The sequence below is a fragment of the Erpetoichthys calabaricus genome, chromosome 4, assembly GCF_900747795.2.
Source record: "Erpetoichthys calabaricus chromosome 4, fErpCal1.3, whole genome shotgun sequence".
Classification (NCBI taxonomy): Eukaryota; Metazoa; Chordata; class Cladistia; order Polypteriformes; family Polypteridae; genus Erpetoichthys; species Erpetoichthys calabaricus.
This window is the reverse complement of record NC_041397.2, coordinates 22061482-22080229: the sequence shown is the minus strand read 5'-3', so window position 1 is coordinate 22080229 and position 18748 is coordinate 22061482. Positions and strand designations below refer to the sequence as shown.

At 38.0% G+C, this 18748-nt stretch overlaps 1 protein-coding gene across 3 annotated transcripts in view; it reads left to right on the top strand.

The window, feature by feature from the left end:
• fndc3a (fibronectin type III domain containing 3A) overlaps nt 1-18748 on the top strand; it is a 418327-nt gene that overhangs the window by 245948 nt on the left and 153631 nt on the right. For all 3 annotated transcript variants that reach the window (XM_028799242.2, XM_028799241.2, XM_051926327.1), the window contains one exon: nt 16293-16369. In XM_028799242.2, coding sequence (XP_028655075.1) covers nt 16293-16369 — 77 coding nt within the window. The remainder of the gene's footprint in view (nt 1-16292; nt 16370-18748) is intronic.

The window sequence follows — 18748 nt, the reverse complement described above, 5'->3', positions numbered from 1 at the left end:
AGTATGCGAAGCACCGTGCAGCATGTCCTTCAGGAAGCAGCTGCACAGAAGGTAGCAACGTCCCTATCGTCTAGGTGTGCGAACAGCCCCCCTGCTCACACCCCCCTACGTCAGCGCGAGAGAGAGAGAAAGTAAGTTGGGTAGCTTCTCAGCCATCTGCCAATAGCGTCCCTTGTATGAAATCAACTGGGCAAACCAACTGAGGAAGCATGTACCAGAAATAAAAAGACCCTTTGTCCGCAGAAACCCGCGAAGCAGCGAAAAATCCGCGATATACAGTAATCCCTCCTCCATCGCGGGGGTTGCGTTCCAGAGCCACCCGCGAAATAAGAAAATCCGCGAAGTAGAAACCATATGTTTATATGGTTATTTTTATATTGTCATGCTTGGGTCACAGATTTGCGCAGAAACACAGGAGGTTGTAGAGAGACAGGAACGTTATTCAAACACTGCAAACAAACATTTGTCTCTTTTTCAAAAGTTTAAACTGTGCTCCATGACAAGACAGAGATGACAGTTCCGTCTCACAATTAAAAGAATGCAAACATATCTACCTCTTCAAAGGAGTGCGTGTCAGGAGCAGTGACTGTCACAGTGATAGCCCTATTGATTTGTTTGCTTTTTTTCTCTGTTTGGCTTTTAAGTATGCGAAGCACCGCGGCACAAAGCTGTTGAAGGCGGCAGCTCACACCCCCTCCGTCAGGAGCAGACAAAGAGAGAGAGAGAGAGAGACAGAGTTTGTTTTTCAAGCACAAATCAGTACGTGCCCTTCGAGCTTTTAAGTATGCGAAGCACCGTGCAGCATGTCGTTTCAGAAAGCAGCTGCACAAAAGATAGCAACGTGAAGATAATCTTTTAGCATTTTTAGACGAGCGTCCGTATCGTCTAGGTGTGCGAACAGCCCCCCTGCTCACACCCCCTACGTTAGGATCACAGAAAGTCAGCGCAAGAGAGAGAGAGAGAAAGTAAGCTGGGTAGCTTCTCAGCCATCTGCCAATAGCGTCCCTTGTATGAAATCAACTGGGCAAACCAACTGAGGAAGCATGTACCAGAAATTAAAAGACCCATTGTCCGCAGAAACCCGCGAAGCAGCGAAAAATCCGCGATATATATTTAAATATGCTTACATATAAAATCCGCGATGGAGTGAAGCCGCGAAAGGCGAAGCGCGATATAGCGAGGGATTACTGTATATTTAAATATGCTTACATATAAAATCCGCGATGGAGTGAAGCCGCGAAAGGCAAAGCGCGATATAGCAAGGGATCACTGTATTACTGTCAGAGCAAATTACAGGCATTTTACGGGAAAAATTTAATGAGGTAAAAGGTCCCTTGCCATTTAATATAGACTGTTCCTACTAATGTTTATGGACTATTGTTCTAGCGCCCATTATTGTAACGGGCTTAATGTCTAGTATATTAATAATATCATAAATGAATTCAGCTTTAAATTACAGTATATAACTTTCTTGAAGCACATTTTATTGTTTAAAAGTGTTTCAGTTAATAAGACAGAGAGTTGAGCTGAATAAGAAAATAACCAAACTAACTAGCAAGATAATTAAGTCAGAACAAAGTTACTGTACCAATATAAATGGCATAATTAACAATTCCTTTAATATTGCAAAAGAACAAAAGGAATTTGACAAACGAGAGGAGACCATTCAGTCCATCAGGCTTGGTTGTTTAGCTAATAGCTAAGCTGTCTCAGTGTCTCATTCTGATTCTTAAAGGTTCTCGGGGTTTCTGCTTCAGCTCCATGTCTCAGAAGTTTGTTACAGATTCCCACATCTCTTTGTGTAAAGAAGTGCTTCCTGGCTTCTGTCTTAAGTGCACTTCCCCTTAATGGATAAGTTTGTTATTTTTCAAGTCAGTTATTTCTTCACAAACATGGTATATATACCTTTTCTGTCTGAAATTGTGTTCTAAAGTTAAGTTCTTATTATAAATCTTAAAAGCGTTTTACAATTAATGGGTATGGGGCACAGAGAAAATGCTTAATGTCTTGCCTTGAAAAATAGACATATTTGGTAAGTTATCTGCAGAGTATTGATTTGTGCCTTCTGTGTTTGTGACAACAAAAGGGATCTGGAAGTAATCATTTTATTGCATACAGTGCATCCGGAAAGTATTCACAGCGCATCACTTTTTCCACATTTTGTTATGTTACAGCCTTATTCCAAAATGGGTTAAATTCATTTTTTTTCCTCAGAATTCTACACACAACATCCCATAATGACAACGTGAAAAAAGTTTACTTGAGGTTTTTGCAAATTTTTTAAAAATAAAAAAACTGAGAAAGCACATGTACATAAGTATTCACAGCCTTTGCCCTGAAGCTCAAAATTGAGCTCAGGTGCATCCTGTTTCCCCTGATCATCCTTGAGATGTTTCTGCAGCTTAATTGGAGTCCACCTGTGGTAAATTCAGTTGATTGGACATGATTTGGAAAGGCACACACCTGTCTATATAAGGTCCCACAATTAACAGTTCATGTCAAAGCACAAACCAAGCATGAAGTCAAAGGAATTGTCTGTAGACCTCCAAGACAGGATTGTCTCGAGGCACATATCTGGAGAAGGTTACAGAAAAATTTCAGCTGCTTTGAAGGTCCCAATGAGCACAGTGGCCTCCATCATCCGTAAGTGGAAGAAGTTCGAAACCATCAGGACTCTTCCTAGAGCTGGCCGGCCATCTAAACTGAGCGATCGGGGGAGAAGGGCCTTAGTCAGGGAGGTGACCAAGAACCCGATGGTCACTCTGTCAGAGCTCCAGAGGTCCTCTGTGGAGAGAGGAGAACCTTCCAGAAGGACAACCATCTCTGCAGCAATCCACCAATCAGGCCTGTATGGTAGAGTGGCCAGATGGAAGCCACTCCTTAGTAAAAGGTACATGGCAGCCCGCCTGGAGTTTGCCAAAAGGCACTTGAAGGACTCTCAGACCATGAGAAAGAAAATTCTCTGGTCTGATGAGACAAAGATTGAACTCTTTGGTGTGAATGCCAGGCGTCACGTTTGGAGGAAACCTGGCACCATCCCTACAGTGAAGCGTGGTGGTGGCAGCATCATGCTGTGGGGATGTTTTTCAGCGGCAGGAACTGGGAGACTAGTCAGGATAAAGGGAAAGATGACTGCAGCAATGTACAGAGACATCCTGAGTGAAAACCTGCTCCAGAGCGCTCTTGACCTCAGACTGGGGCGACGGTTCATCTTTCAGCAGGACAACGACCCTAAGCACACAGCCAAGATATCAAAGGAGTGGCTTCAGGACAACTCTGTGAATGTCCTTGAGTGGCCCAGCCAGAGCCCAGACTTGAATCCGATTGAACATCTCTGGAGAGATCATAAAATGGCTGTGCACCGATGCTTCCCATCCAACCTGATGGAGCTTGAGAGGTGCTGCAAAGAGGAATGGGCGATACTGGCCAAGGATAGGTGTGCCAAGCATGTGTCATCATATTCAACAAAACTTGAGGCTGTAAATGCTGCCAAAGGTGCATCGACAAAGTATTGAGCAAAGGCTGTGAATACTTATGTACATGTGATTTCTCAGTTTTTGAATTTTTAATAAAGTTGCAAAAACTTCAAGTAAACTTTTTTCACGTTGTCATTATGGGGAGTTGTGTGCAGAATTCTGAGGAAAAAAATGAATTTAATCTATTTTGGAATAAGGCTGTAACATAACAAAAGGTGGACAAAGTGATGCGCTGTGAATACTTGCTGGATGCACTGTATATGTGGATGGGCGCAATCAGACCACGGGTACCATAAAACAAGTTACACTTTTATAATTGTGGAGAAACGTGCATTACTTAAAGAGAATCTACAGACAGCAAGGATTTACTATATATAGAACCTCATAAAAGTATCCATGGCTCGAGCTTCTTTTTCAGATTTGTATTTTTCTTGTAATCATAAATTTTTATGAAACATTCTCTTTATAAAAAGATCAGTATGGACTAATCTATATAGAACTTCCATGCAAATTGTGATAGCACAAGAAATCACTCAATGGAAGATATTACAATAAAACAGAACTGACTGTACTTTACAATAAGACAGAATCAAGAACATTAAGTTATATAATATTGGTTATGTACACAAATAAGTAATATTTGCTTCACGGCAAAGGCTGTGAATACTTTATACCAGTGCTCCGCAACCTTTTCTCACCTACGACACACCAAAGTTCTTCCTAGAATTCCGCGGCACATCAAAGCCAAAATATGTAGCAACGGCGTAGGTGGGGGGGGTGGGGTGCGGTCCGCTCCGAGCGCCAGCTATTTAGGGGCAACAACATGAACTCCAATTTATTTTTCAGCTTTAGGGCAACATGATCTCCAGCTACGCCACTGATATATAGATATTAATTTAATACACAAATTTTACAATTAATTTTTATTTTTTATTATAAGTATACATTTATTATAAGTATACATACATAAAAACTATACTATATTTACTTTTATGCAATCTTAATAATTATTATAACATAATGACTGATTAATGTGATACCTGCGCTTGTTTCAACGAACACAAAAGTTTTATATTCGGCTCAATATTTGACAACGCAACCCGAAGTTCTTGGTCAAGATCTTTTAAGCATGACCGCTTATCATTTTTAATTAACACAAGAGTTGAAAAACTTTGCTCACATGAATATGTCGTCGAAAATGGAAGTAGTGTTAGGATGGCCTTGTCGGAAATGCAAGGATATTCTTTCTTAACGGAAATCCAGAAAGCATCTAATGGAACTTCGGTGAAATGAAGTTTTAACGTCCCGTCATTACTTAATTCTATAAATTCCTCTCGAATTTGCAGTGACAGAGCTTCCGTAGAATTTATTGCATTGGTTGCAAAAGGATTTCGAATCCAATCGTATTGTTCCGTATTAATAGAATAAAAATAGTGATCAAATTTCTGCTTAAGCATACTTAAATGTTGTTGGGCCAAATCCACAATTAATTGCTTGTTTTCAGTCGTACTATGGTTGGTCCTTTGGTACATTTCTAAACATTCTTTTTGCAACACTTCCTGCCAAAGTTCGAGTTTTTTTTTGAACCCCTGTAATTTATCGGAGCACGTCAATATATTCTCATTCCGTCCTTGCATTTTTTTATTAAGTTCATTCAGATGCTCGAATATATCAGCCATGTATGCAAGTTTGGCTATCCAGTAATCATCATCGAGGCGCTGGTATAGTTCGGGCATATTTTGATCTAAAAGAAACTCACGCACCTCGTAGCGAAGCTCAAACAATCTAGCCAAAACTTTGCCTCGGGATAGCCAACGAACTTCAATATAAAACAATAAGGATTCATATTCGGCTCCCATTTCTGCACAGAGTATTCCAAAGATTCGCGAATTTAGGGCTCTCGATTTAATTATGTTTATATTTTTAATGCATTCATTCATCGTGTTCAAAAGTACCTCTGGCAAATTCTTGACCATCAATGCTTCTCGATGTATGCAGCAGTGTGTAATTTGTATTATCGGATTTTTTTGTTGTACACAAGAGACAAAACCTTTTTTACTACCAGTCATTGCCGCAGCGCCATCCGTGCAAATAGCAATGCATTTGCTCCATTGAATTTTATATATTTTGAAGAAATCATCGGTTACTTGGAAAATTTCTTCACCGGTAGTTCGCTCTGGATCCGCCTTACAAAATAAATAATGTTCTTTAATAAAGTCCTCGTCAACGAAACGTACAATAGCTATCAGTTGTGCTTTATTTTTAATATCGGTTGATTCGTCGATTTGAAGCGCAAATTTTTCAGCCAATATCAGTTTTCTAATCAGTGTTCCTAAAATATCGCTTGACATGTCGTGAATACGTCTTTTAACAGTATCTGCAGACAACGAAACTTTATTCACTTCCTTAACTTCATTGGGCCCAAGCATAAGTCGAACAATTTCCATGCATGCTGGTTTAATAAGTGTTTCGCCGATAGTATGTGGTCTTTTCTGACGTGCAATTAATTTTGCAACATGGTAGCTAGCTTCTAAGGCCTTTTCAGAAACCGTAACGGCCGATTTCATAAATTGCTTCTGTTTTTGATTTTGTTCTAAGCGCCTCTGAAAATATTGTTTGTCTTTTTTGGCGTAACTGGGATGGTTTGAATTTAGATGGCGATTTAGTTTGCTGGGTGCCATTGCCTCGTTTGATAGCTGATCGCCGCAAATGATGCATTGTGGCTTTGGAGCCGTTTCGTCACCACACCATGAGAATCCATATTGAATGTAGTCTTCGTTGTACTTCCTTTTCACAATCTTCTTTGTTTTTTTTGCAACATTTGTGTTGGGTTCTTCATCATCTGTACGTGAAGACGAATCTTTTCCACGTAAAAATTTATCCATATTTAAAGGGGTATAAAACTAAATATGAATCACACGAAGAACGTTAACCATACACAATTCAGCAACACAACTAATAGTAATGAATGATAACTACTGTCGCAAGACGAGTGAATGCGACATAGCACGACTAATACGTCGGCTTGAATTGAATCTAGGTGAGGGCACGGAGCGCTCTGCCTATTAAAGCATACTACGCAGTTGTCTGGTGACTACGTTGGGTGTACGTCGTAGGCGCCAGGCGATGGGATTTATTATTTCAGAGAAATGACACATAAAATTATGAAACCTTTAAAAGGCTATTTACGCAAATATTTCATTGCACGTATTCTCGTTATTGTGTTTCTAAGGAGGACCGTTGAAATATTATTTAGTTAGAAAATTGTCTTATTTGACCGCGGCACACCTGTATCGGCTCAAGGCACACCAGTTGCGGAGCACTGCTTTATATAATACAATTCAATACAATACAGTTTATTTTTGTATAGCCCAAAATCACACAGGAAGTGCCGCAATGGGCTTTAACAGGCCCTGCCTCTTGACAGCCCCCCAGCCTTGACTCTCTAGGAAGACAAGGAAAAACTCCCAAAAAAACCTTGTAGAGAAAAAGTGGAAGAAACCTTGGGAAAAGCAGTTCAAAGAGAGACCCCTTTCCAGGTAGGTTGGGCGTGCAGTGGGTGTCAAAAGAAGGGGGTCAATACAATACAATGCAGTACACAGAACAGAACAATTCCTCAATATAGTAAGAAATAAAAAATATAAATTTTAGAAGTACAGAGCAGAATTTAACAGTAGATGATATATCCCATAATAAGATTTGGATTTGTGTAGAGTCCTGGAGACCTCATCCTTCAAGCTGCCTCCCCCATTTAGCCATTACACGGCTGAAACAGTGCTGGACCAGCCAATCCGATGAAAGGACCCCTCTTTCCCACGATTCCTGCGATCCTCCATCTGGGATAACTTTTCCTTAGGCAGGCAAAGCAACTTGGCAGGTGGGCCGTGGCACCAAGTGCCACATTTGAGTACCGAGAAGAAAAACAGAATAAGTGAGGGTTAGTATACAATTATAACTGTCATGTTACTTATGTTTAAGTGCTAATGACTAACAACAGAGATGCAGTCTGTACAGTTAATCAGCAGCTCTAGTCAGGATATGCTAAACTGAAGTAGTGAGTCTTCAGCCGGGATTTAAAAGCTGAGACCGAAGGGGCATCTCTTATAGTAGCAGGCAGACCATTCCACAGTTTAGGGGCCCTGTAACTAAAAGCTCGACCTCCCACTGTTATTTTATTAATCCTTGGAATCATAAGCAGACCGGCATCTTGAGATCTTAATGTGCACTCAGGTTTGTAAGTCATGATAAGTTCAGACAAGTAAGCCGGACCTTGGCCATTTAATGCTTTATATGTTAAAAGGAGGATTTTGAAATCTGCCCTAAACTTAACAGGGAGCCAGTGTAAGGATTTAAGAACTGGAGTTATGTGTTTGTATTTTCTTGTTCTTGTAATAATTCTTGCAGCTGCATTTTGGATTAACTGGAGGCTAATATAAAGAACAGTTTGAACATCCAGTGAAAACCGCATTGCAGTAGTCAGTCCTACTAGAGATAAATGCATGAATTAGTTTCTCAGAATCCTGTTTATTTAAAAAGCGCCTTAATTTCCTAACATTTTTAAGATGGAAGAAACATGTTTTGGACAACTTTGTAATATGCGCTTTAAATGACATGCTAGAGTCAATGTACATGTGCTTTCTCAATTTTTTTATTTTTAATAAATTTGCAGAAACCTCAAGTAAACTTTTTTCACATTGTCATTATGGGGTGTTATGTGTAGAATTCTGAGGAAAAAAATGAATTTAATCCATTTTGGAATAAGGCTGTAACATAACAAAATGTGGAAAAAGTGATGCACTGTGAATACTTTCCGGATGCACTGTAAGGTCCAGTCTTCAGTCTGTGTGCTGAGGAGGGGACAGACATCAGGGGGTTGTATTTGCAGCCATATGAAGCTGAAAAAAAATTCTGAAAGGCCTATCAGCCACGAGCGGCATGTGAGATTGAGCCATAAGAGGTTTGTGATGCCCTTTGATGTCCTGGGCCCCATGTGTGCTACGCTGAATAGGTTCCTGTGTGTCTTCCTGGTACTAAGAGGTGTAGGTAAGCTGCTGAATCCCATTTGTGATGAGGAATGGGACATGCAGTCGTTCCCCACAAATGAGGAATTCCCAGTAAGTGTAGATCATGAGCTCACATTGATTAAGTCTCTGCCCCTTAGTGTACACCACCAGTCGCTACTACTGAATGGATAGTTTAGCGTGGTTGTCGAATTGGCCATCGCAAGCAGATTGGGAAAGAAAATCCTCAATGAATTCACCAAAAGGCAGAGCTGGACGGGGCAGGGATAAGTACATCTGGACAGAACTTAACAGGGCAGACTCTGGGTTAAACTTTCTTCGGATCATTCATGTGTTGTGTGTTCTTTCACGAGGGCCAATCCCATAAATGACTGTGAATTATTTTAAAACCCCATTTCCTGAGGTTTTTTTTTTTTTTTGGCATCCTAATGATGAAGGGTTTCACCAAATAAACGCCTTTGTAAGACACAAGACAATATAATCTGCTGTGTGTCCTCAGAAGACATCAGCTGACAGGAATTACACACGTCTGCACACATGCATTTTCAAGTCTACGGTCGTGTTTCGGCATCACACACGGCTTCTGGAGGAGCACCTAGAAGATGATTGAACTCAACTATAGAAGAGGTAAAAGTTGTTATGAGATTTACGTAAGTGAGCCAGTAGAAGGATCGTTTCTGAGTCTCGAGGTGCATATCTGCCCGACCCTGTTTTCCTGAGCCAACATCCTACGGAATCTAACCCTATTTTCCATTTAGGATAAATTCTTCAATTTCTGTTAGTGGAGTTTTTCAGGAATGTTACCCTGCTGATAACGATAATTGGTGCAATTTTGTTTATTTTGATCTGTGCTTTAATAAGAATTGTTTAATTCTAACTTTGTTACCAGATATTTGTTAGTTATGTACTTTTATTTTTATAAATATCTTATTGTTTGCCTGTCTATAGCTACTGCTATGTGTCTTGAGCGTATTCTGCATGAATTACCTCAGTAATGCTCTTCCATGCTTCTAATTGATTGCTAGTACAATTATCAGTGCTATTATCTTTTGTTTCATTTAGATCACAAGTAATTTCTTACAAATAAATTACTGTGTTTATGCAGTTAGGGGCATTGATACTTAGATTGATTTTTACACTGTGAATGTCATTGATTTGTTTTTAGAAAAGCAACATGGAAATCCTAAGATACTGAGTTAAACATACTTGATTAAATAAAATTTCTTCTTTATCATGATTGCAAAATAAAAAGAGGTGAGTCTTTTTGCAGGGAATTAATGCACATGGAAATTTCTAGCAGTTTCTGTACATGTTTGTCCATAAATTGTGTTCCTTAAAACTTGAATTTGCTTCTCCTTAGTTTATGGCCCTTTGAAACATATATCTAAAGGAACAATGTGTTTTCTTCTTAACTAGGGAATAAGTGATTTTCTGAATTCTGCTGTGTAGAGTAAATATCATAGTAAGTGATGTGGACAGGTGTAGAAAAAAATTGGCTGGCATATATTCAAAGTCATCTTGCTATGAGCTCCATAATAACTGGAGGAAAACAGTCCTTAAATACACGTTTAACTCTTCACATGGCCTCCAACTATAATTCCACATTCATGAAAGCAGTAATCATATTAAATAAAAATGATTAAATTCCAATTGAGAATTGTATATTATTTTATTGGGGTTTTTTTTTTTACCAAATGACAGCCTGAGGGTTTTTTGGTTCATGGCACTCTTTTAATGTTCCACAAATGAAATTCTCATTGAAATGTACAGTGTATTAGATGATATACAACTACTCGTTCAAGTGAAATTTTAATATTTCTGAATTCACAATGCTGGGCATAATATTTAACAAATAATAGCAATCAGCATTTACTTTGGAGGGAGAAACAACTTTTATTTAAATATAATCTCCCTTTTATAAGTGAATTCATTTGCATTTTATCCTGTCTTCAAGCCTTCTACCAAAAGCCTTTAAATTCTGCTCCAGTAAAAGATGCTACACTGTCTGGCTATCTGTTGGACATACAGTGCCCTCTATAAAGTTAAAGTCTGCCATATATGCACATTTTCACATCTGAATTGTTTGATTTGTAATTTTAAATTGTGGAGCAAAGGGGTAAATTACGGAAAGAACACATTATAGAGGGAATTGTGTAAGTGAAAATTTCACTATTCCCTGTTCACACGAAACTGCTACTTATGAGAATCTGTCTGTCTTATGTAGTGCTCTTCATAACCATACATCAGTTATACTGCATGGTGCTTATAGAAACATTTTTGGGGGTCTTTTGCTGTTTCCCCTAAGGTACACCTGTTGTCACTTTCATTTGCACCAAAGCAGGTGAAGTTGATTCACAGTCACTTATGCTACTTAAATGGACAGATTGATATTCCTGAAGCTTAACTGACTTGGTGTTGAACTGGGATGATTAAGTGTTCCCATCATTTTTTGAGCAGTATATATAACATTTATTTACTTTTTTTAAAGTAATGTAACTGAAGTTATTTTTAAAAATACTACTCACCACATTACTCGGGAGACACGGGCTCCATGCTTGTTTTTGGATTCATGGTGGCCGTGGGTGATGTTTAATCTATTTTTCTTTTGCACATTTTTATGAAATTTGAACATTTTCCTAAGGAAGAACTCTTTAAGTGGACTTGCGTTTGTAAATTAAAAGTTTTATTTTAAGGAACTAGGTTTCTGCCTTAACTGGGTTACTCACCTTATCCCGGTTTTGTGCATCCACATAAACACACTCAGTCTGTATCCAGGGAAATCTGCTGATAAATGACGTGGAGAGGAGTTTAGCTGTGTTTCTGAGAAATAAAAAGCCAACCTGAAATAAATGTCCATATTAGTTGTAAGAAGTGACTGCATGTTAGACAGAAACCGACTGAAAGTTCCACTTGAAATGTCATGTCATTTTCTAATTCCCTTAATCCAGACCAGGGTCGTGGGGGTGCTGTATTCTGTCCCAGCTAGCAAATTGTGCAAGGCAGGGACAAAACGTGGACTGGGAGCCAGTCCATCGCTGGGCAAACACACATATGCACACACACCCAATACACACACACACCAAATTCACACTAGGATTGATTTAGTGTTGCGTCTTCTAAATCACTTAAAATAACCGGATTGCCGCCCACCTTCTCTGGCATATACTATTCTTTATGTGGGCTGTGGGTCCTTATATCCTCCGGTGTGATCTGAAGCAGCCATTCATCATATTACTAACATATTTCTGTGAAGAATTTAACATGAAATGAATGTGAGACATTTCTTGTTTTGTTAAGGTGGTGCATTTCTTACCTTCACTGATACGAAACAAAGTCATTTGACAAAATGAACAGCAGCTCTATATGCTCTTAAATACAAGTCCAAAATTTAATTGGATTCTGTTATTCTAATATCAGAACATTTTATATGTTGTAGTTTCTAACATAGATCTGTTCTTTATGTGATTTTTCACTGCATGCCTGTAGTAGTTTTTGATTTGTGTGAACTGAAAATCTGTTTAAATCTGTTTTCTGTAACAACATCCAGTGACGTGGAGGCTCTTACACGGGCAGATCTTCAGTACAGTGAACGTCTGTCTCTAAAGTGGCTGCAGCCTTCCTTGCTGATGAGTCATTTCCGCTGACGGGGAGCTTTTATTTATTTTGTGTACACCAGTTGTAGATGTGGCTATCTGCAGCTTTCATATTCAGCATGAGTGGTAAGGCGACGCTGTAAAGCTTGTTGAAGCGTTTATACTTTGTTTTTCTTTTTTTTTTTTTAAGGTGCTCCGTATTTTTTTCTTTAACACTAGCTGTTCTACATTTATTGTAGATATCATTTGGTGTCTGTTTTGTGAGTTGGCAGCAAGGGAAGCAGGCAGTAATGAGAGAGACTGGGAAGAGACGTGGCTTTTATTCAAAGTGCTTGCTACTGGTAAATGTTTGCAGTGGCTCTGTGACTTGCAAACATTTTAACTTGTTCTTTGCGCACAGTTGATAACTGCTTTCCCAATTTTGTTTTTGTGGAAAAAAATTCTAAATATAAATAGGAGATTTTAGCATCTCATAAGCCAAAATGATGCCTAACTTTTTAAAGGTATATTTAAACTAAAAGTAAAAACTATGTAAAACCTCCTGTAAATGTGTCTTTAAACTGTGAAATGGACTTGACAGTGGCTACTCCTTCATTGAATTCTAAAGTCCTTACATTCCAGTTTAAATTTTTTAGATATTTTCATTTGAACAATATTGACTTTAAAGCAGCTATGTTTAAAGTGGAAATCATGGAATTGTCGCAAGAGAATCGGGGGATTGCGTGTTGCAATAGAGATGTGCCGTCTGCAATAGCTTATCTTAAAGGTGGAACCGTCCGAGCCCTCGGCCTTATGTCTCTGCTGCTCAGTATGAATCTGGAATGTGCTACTTAACAAGTAAATCCTCACTTCTTCTACCAACTTAATATGCTGTTGACCAAAGAAATACGGCATGTATACTATAATGTGAAATTGACTAAGGATTCACAAAAGTCTCCCCTACCAAAGTAGATCACTCTGTCTCCTCATATACCAGAAAGGGCTGTCAAAGGGAAAAAGATGATATGCATGCTGATTAAAAACTTGAGCAAGACCCTTAACCTGAAAATTGTTCTGGGATGCTGTGCAGTGGCTGACTGTGCACTCCAACCGCTAAAGGTTAAGCAAAAAGACAATTTCCCCACAGGGATTAACAAAGTATAAAGATAGAACTTTATTTGTCCCCAGGTGGAAATTTTGGCCTTTTACAGAAGCTCTTTAAATAAATGAATAAATACATTAATAGTTAGGTAAGTAAGTAAATACAGTTAGGTCCATAAATATTTGGACAGAGACAACTTTTTTCTAATTTTGGTTCTGTACATCACCACAATGAATTTTAAATGAAACAACTCAGATGCAGTTGAAGTGCAGACTTTCAGCTTTAATTCAATAGGGTGAACAAAACGATTGCATACAAATGTGAGGCAACTAAAGCATTTTTGTAACACAATCCCTTCATAAAAAGAAAGAAGACTCGTGATTTGGCGGTCCATGTCACACAGAGGCATTATGCAGACATATTACTCTTGGAATAAAGGAGCCCCCTGTTGCATTTCTTGACATTATTCATAACGGTACTCAAGTTTTGTTTTAATTTTCTCCTTCCAAACCTGCCCTTTTATGTAGCTTGTTGAAAAATATCCAAAAAAAAAAGTTATTCTCCTATACCTCTTTTGTTAAACAGCCTGAAAATCCTTGGTGTACTCGTTTTATGCCATTGAGAGGTACAAACGATGCGGGTTTCCTCCATCTGCCTCTTTATCGGTGGCTGTTTATAAATTTCAATTTCAATTTTGATTAGCTTCTTGTTTTCTAGTTTCTGCTATTTCTAGGCAGACTTAATCACTTATGCACACAAGCAGTCACCACCATATTTCAAAGTTGTTTGTGTATGTTATAATAAACCCACAATTCAATCAAAAGCAATAATGCCATGCCAGGTGATATTTTCGATTAAATCATAAGTTTCCATGTTGTCTGCTCTTTTTCATTACTAAAATATGTGATTTGCACACGTATAGTGTGAGGCAAGTAATGCATCACATTGGAGTTAATCTGCTTTTATCAAATATCCCAGGGAGGTTGAATGGAGCGTGATTAGGAATGGGATAAAAAGTCTCGCAAGGCTGTGTCGATGTCTTTGGTGACAACATAGGGAAAAGTGGGTTGGGTACATTAATCCGTGTCTTATATCCACGTTAGCCAACGGTGGCCTCCTGCGACTCAAAAGTGGTTGAGAAACACTGAATAAGGTGTATGTAATCTGTATGACCAGCTCTGTGCCCAGGGCTTCCAGCAAAGGCATTTTGCCCACTCTGTAACCCAGCACTAGAAGAAGCTGGAATGAAAATGTATGTACATAGTGAAATGCAAGAAAAAAGCAACAACATCAAGAAAAACAAATAAATGACACAATGAAATTCATTAGGGCAACTGCAAGATATGGCAGGAGAAGATGGGTGATCTGCAGCAGAAGAAAATTATAAGTTTTCTCAGTGTCTGCTGGGAAATTAAATTGTTTCAAGAACTGGCATAAAAAATACATTTCAAAGTAAAGGTTTGGATGAGTATTTATTTATGTATATGTACAGGGTGTCCATAACGTCTGTGTGCAATTTAAAATAGTTGTAATTTTGTAAGTATATGTGATAGAAAGAATCTGTAAAAAGGATTAGAAAGACGAAACACATTTTTAGTGTTCTTGTTAATTTTCAACATGTCCACCATCATTACTAATACAAAGGGTTATATGATTCTATAGTTCACTGACAAACATTTTCAAGCTGATTTTCAGTAATACCAGCAATCACATCAGTTATCCTAGCTTGCAAGTCTTCTAAAGATCAAGGTTTGGTTGAGTAAACGTTCAGTTTCACATGTCCCCATAAAAAGAAATCTAATGGAGTCAAATCTGGCGAACGTGGAGGCCAAGAAAATGGTGCTCCTCTTCCGGTCCATCTGTTAGGGAATTACGCATGTAGAAACTGTCTAACATGCAAAGCAATGTGACTAGGAGCACTATCTTGTTTAAACTCTGTATTCCCTATCAGTCCTAATTGTTCAAGTTGAGGAATAAAGTAATTTTGCAGCATTTCTAAATAGCTACCACCATTAACAACATGCCCTTCAAAAAAGAATGGCCCTATGACTCGATTTTTTCCCAAAGCACACCAGACATTAACTTTGGGAGAATCTCTTTCATGTTCAACAGACTCATGTGGATTTTCAGTTCCCCAAATACAGCAAAAATAAACTTCTAAAGACAAAAACAAAACTAGATACATCAAGCTTTTTAATCCTTTTTACTAATTCTTTCTACCACTTATACTTACAAAGTTACAACTATTTTAAATTGCACACGGACTTTATGGACACCCTGTATGTATGTATGTATGTATATGTGTGTGTGTGTGTGTGTGTGTGTGTGTGTATATATATATATATTCATTCCCTCACAGTATATAGACACAGATCTTAGTGTTTTATTATACAGTAGATTTATTTATCTCTTCATAATATAGTATAGTCCTTTACCTATCTTGTACATGTCCTGTGTTTATGTATATATATTGCACTGTGGTCCTGGGGAGTGTCATTTTCTACAATATGGTGTTTGATGGTATGACAACAAAACCACTTGACATGGTTAATATAGATACAGCACATGCAAAAGATTTATTTTTGATTCAGTTACTTCTTAGTTTAAAAAACTATAAAATAATTTGTGCGTAACTTAAACATCTGGGTCTTGAAAGTTATTTTGAGGATTCTACCCAGTTAGTATCAAGGAGGCAGCAGTTGTTACCAATAGCAATTAGTTTTATTGGATCTAATTATCATATGATTTGTGCTTTCTGTTTCAGTGGGCTAACGTTGGCCAACATCTTTTTGATGAATTCTTTAAAAAGCAGGAGCTTAATCAGCAGACCCTTTAATAAGCGGGAGTGTAAGCTGTTATTTCAAGCTAATGTTCTGTTTATTGTAGTCTTCTTAAAGATTAAGCACAGGTTCATCTACTCAAAATACAAGATGCACTTTAAAATGAGGCCATGATGTTTTAAAACTGAAGGATTCAGTACTAAAGCATTCATTCTCTTGTATCATGGCAGGTGATACTGAGGAGGATATGCCAGGTTCTTCAATGTTGATACAGACGATTCTGGAAAAATATGTATGCTAAATTTACAGTGTGTGTTTTTGTTATTTTTATCTTTTTGAAGGTCCTGCTCAGGTTCCAATGATGTCACCAAATGGTTCAGTGCCTCCAATTTATGTGCCTCCTGGATATGTTTCGCAGGTAACTATGTGGAACAAAGTTCATTTTTTCATGTATTTTAAAATTAGTTTTGTGACAATCTTCTGAGAAACTTCTGGCTTCTTTTGGCATTTTCTGCCATCTTGTGGCATTTGACCATCCTTTACAATTCCACATGTGATCAGTTCTCTGAGTATGTGTGGTTATTTCAGTTTTTACCTTTTCAAATCTGATATGTTTGTATCTGACTCTAGTAGATGGGACATTCTAATCTGTTGCGAAAGCCGTATCATGTGAGGAGCAGTTTTAAACAAATGCAACAAAGATGATAGATGGCTTAGAGAGCTAACGTTCAGACTGAATGAACGGAGTGGGAAAGATCAGAAGAAAACTAGACAAACCATGTGTGGATTATGGAATTACAAAATTTAAAATAGGGTTGGAGGATGAGAAGATGGCTTCTGAATCTGCGTTTATTAGTGTTATTATTACTATTACAATTTGGCTGTCACCTTTATCCAAAGCAACTGGCTACTTTTGAGATACAACTGGTTACATTTGTTTTTGCTTTTTTCTTTTTTCTAAATTGGACCACAGGCACATGGCGATACAGTGTAAGTGGCATGATTTGAAGCCACAAGTCTCAACATTTTTTATCACTACACTCCCTGCATAAGTACATCAGTATCTTCATAAACTATTTGAAGTTGAGAACGTTTATCCAGAAGACCCTTTGAAAGGATGAAGACTTTCTGTATACTAAAGCCTTCTGAAGTTTTTGTTAAGAACAATGACATAAATGAGGCTTAAGTCCAAATTAGACAGTACTCTAAACCTGTTACAGCACTTGGTTAGTAATGCAGGAAAGGGATGACCGTTGGCAGCCAGACACCTGGACAAAGAAGCATAGGGACCTTCTTGTGTTTTGCATCTTCTTTGTTTCACAACCATCTCTGTAGATAATACCCAATTCTGTATTTGAAATTATTCAGTCTTTTGTTAGATAATTTTACATCACTGGTTTCAAACACATTTTTCTTTCAGCTAGTAAAGGGTAATGTGCAGTGTGTGTGTATTTTTTGTAAGTAGAAATGTATTTTTGAGTATGCATTGTACCATCAGCATTAAAATGTGTTCATGTGTTTTAAGTTAACAATGATTGAAATCAGACAATAAATAAACATTTCTTCTTCTTTTTCATCTTCATCTTTTCCCATTTCTGTGTGGGGTCGATGTGCCAGATCAACCTTCTCCAAACAGCTCCGTCCTGCATCTCCTCCCCAGTCAGACCCTTTCCCTTTCCATGTTGGCCTCCCTCACTTTCTCTTCCTTCTGTACTTCCATTCCCATCACTCTTTTGCCCACATATTCCTTGTCTCTCCTCATTACATGTCCATGCCACTTCAATTTACTTTCCAGTACTTTCTTAGATTTCTCTCCCACTTTTGTTGTACCTCTGATTGTCTTATTTCTTATTCTGTCCTTTTTTGTAACTCCACACATTCTCCTTTCTGCCACATCCAACTTCTTCTCCTGCACCCCTTTTACTCCCCATGTCTCAGCTCCAAAAATCATTGCTGGTTTTACCACTGTTTTAAAAACCTGACCTTTAACCTTCACTGTAATTCTTTGATCACACAGTACTCCTGATACCTTCTTCCAATTGTTCCATCCACATTACACTTTATGGGTTTTCTCTGCATTTAATTTTCCGTCTTGGCCACCACTTAGCCTAGATATTTAAATGTATCCACTCTTTTCAATGACTCTCCCTGCAGGCTGACTTCTGAATATTGATCATCATTAAGTCCTCCAGTAGATATTCCATCTTTTTCCTATTTATCTTAATCCTTTGTCCATCCAAAGCCCTTAATTGGCTAAATAATTTAATTTACTGAATTTACATAACTACAGTTTAACCAAACAGTATATTGTACTTTGATTTAATCTTCTGGTTGTACACACTATTTTTCTTGTGTATTAGTGTTTTTTCTGTTATATATTTCCCATAAACACAAGAATGATAGATGTTTACAATTATGACATTTGTTATTAACAAAACATTAACAACATTTAAGCTTGCAGAACTGCTGGAGAAGAATGATAAGCACAATTGAGGTTAGCGTCAGAATGATCTTTTTTTCAATATAGCAGTTTATGCTAAATCTGTGATTCATTTAACACTGAAGCTCGGATTAGTCATCAGTTGTTACTAGGGTAATAAAACGTCACTATGTAGAAATATTTCATTGATTCATTTGTTTTTTTTCTCAAGCTGCTTTTGTCCAACTAAAGATTTGCAAGAGGCTGGAACCCAGACCTAGAGGGGTATCAGTCCATCTTCTTGCCACCCTCACACACACATCCACAGTAACTAATAGAGAGGCAGAGTTGCTTGTCAAACTAGCTTGTACATCTGCA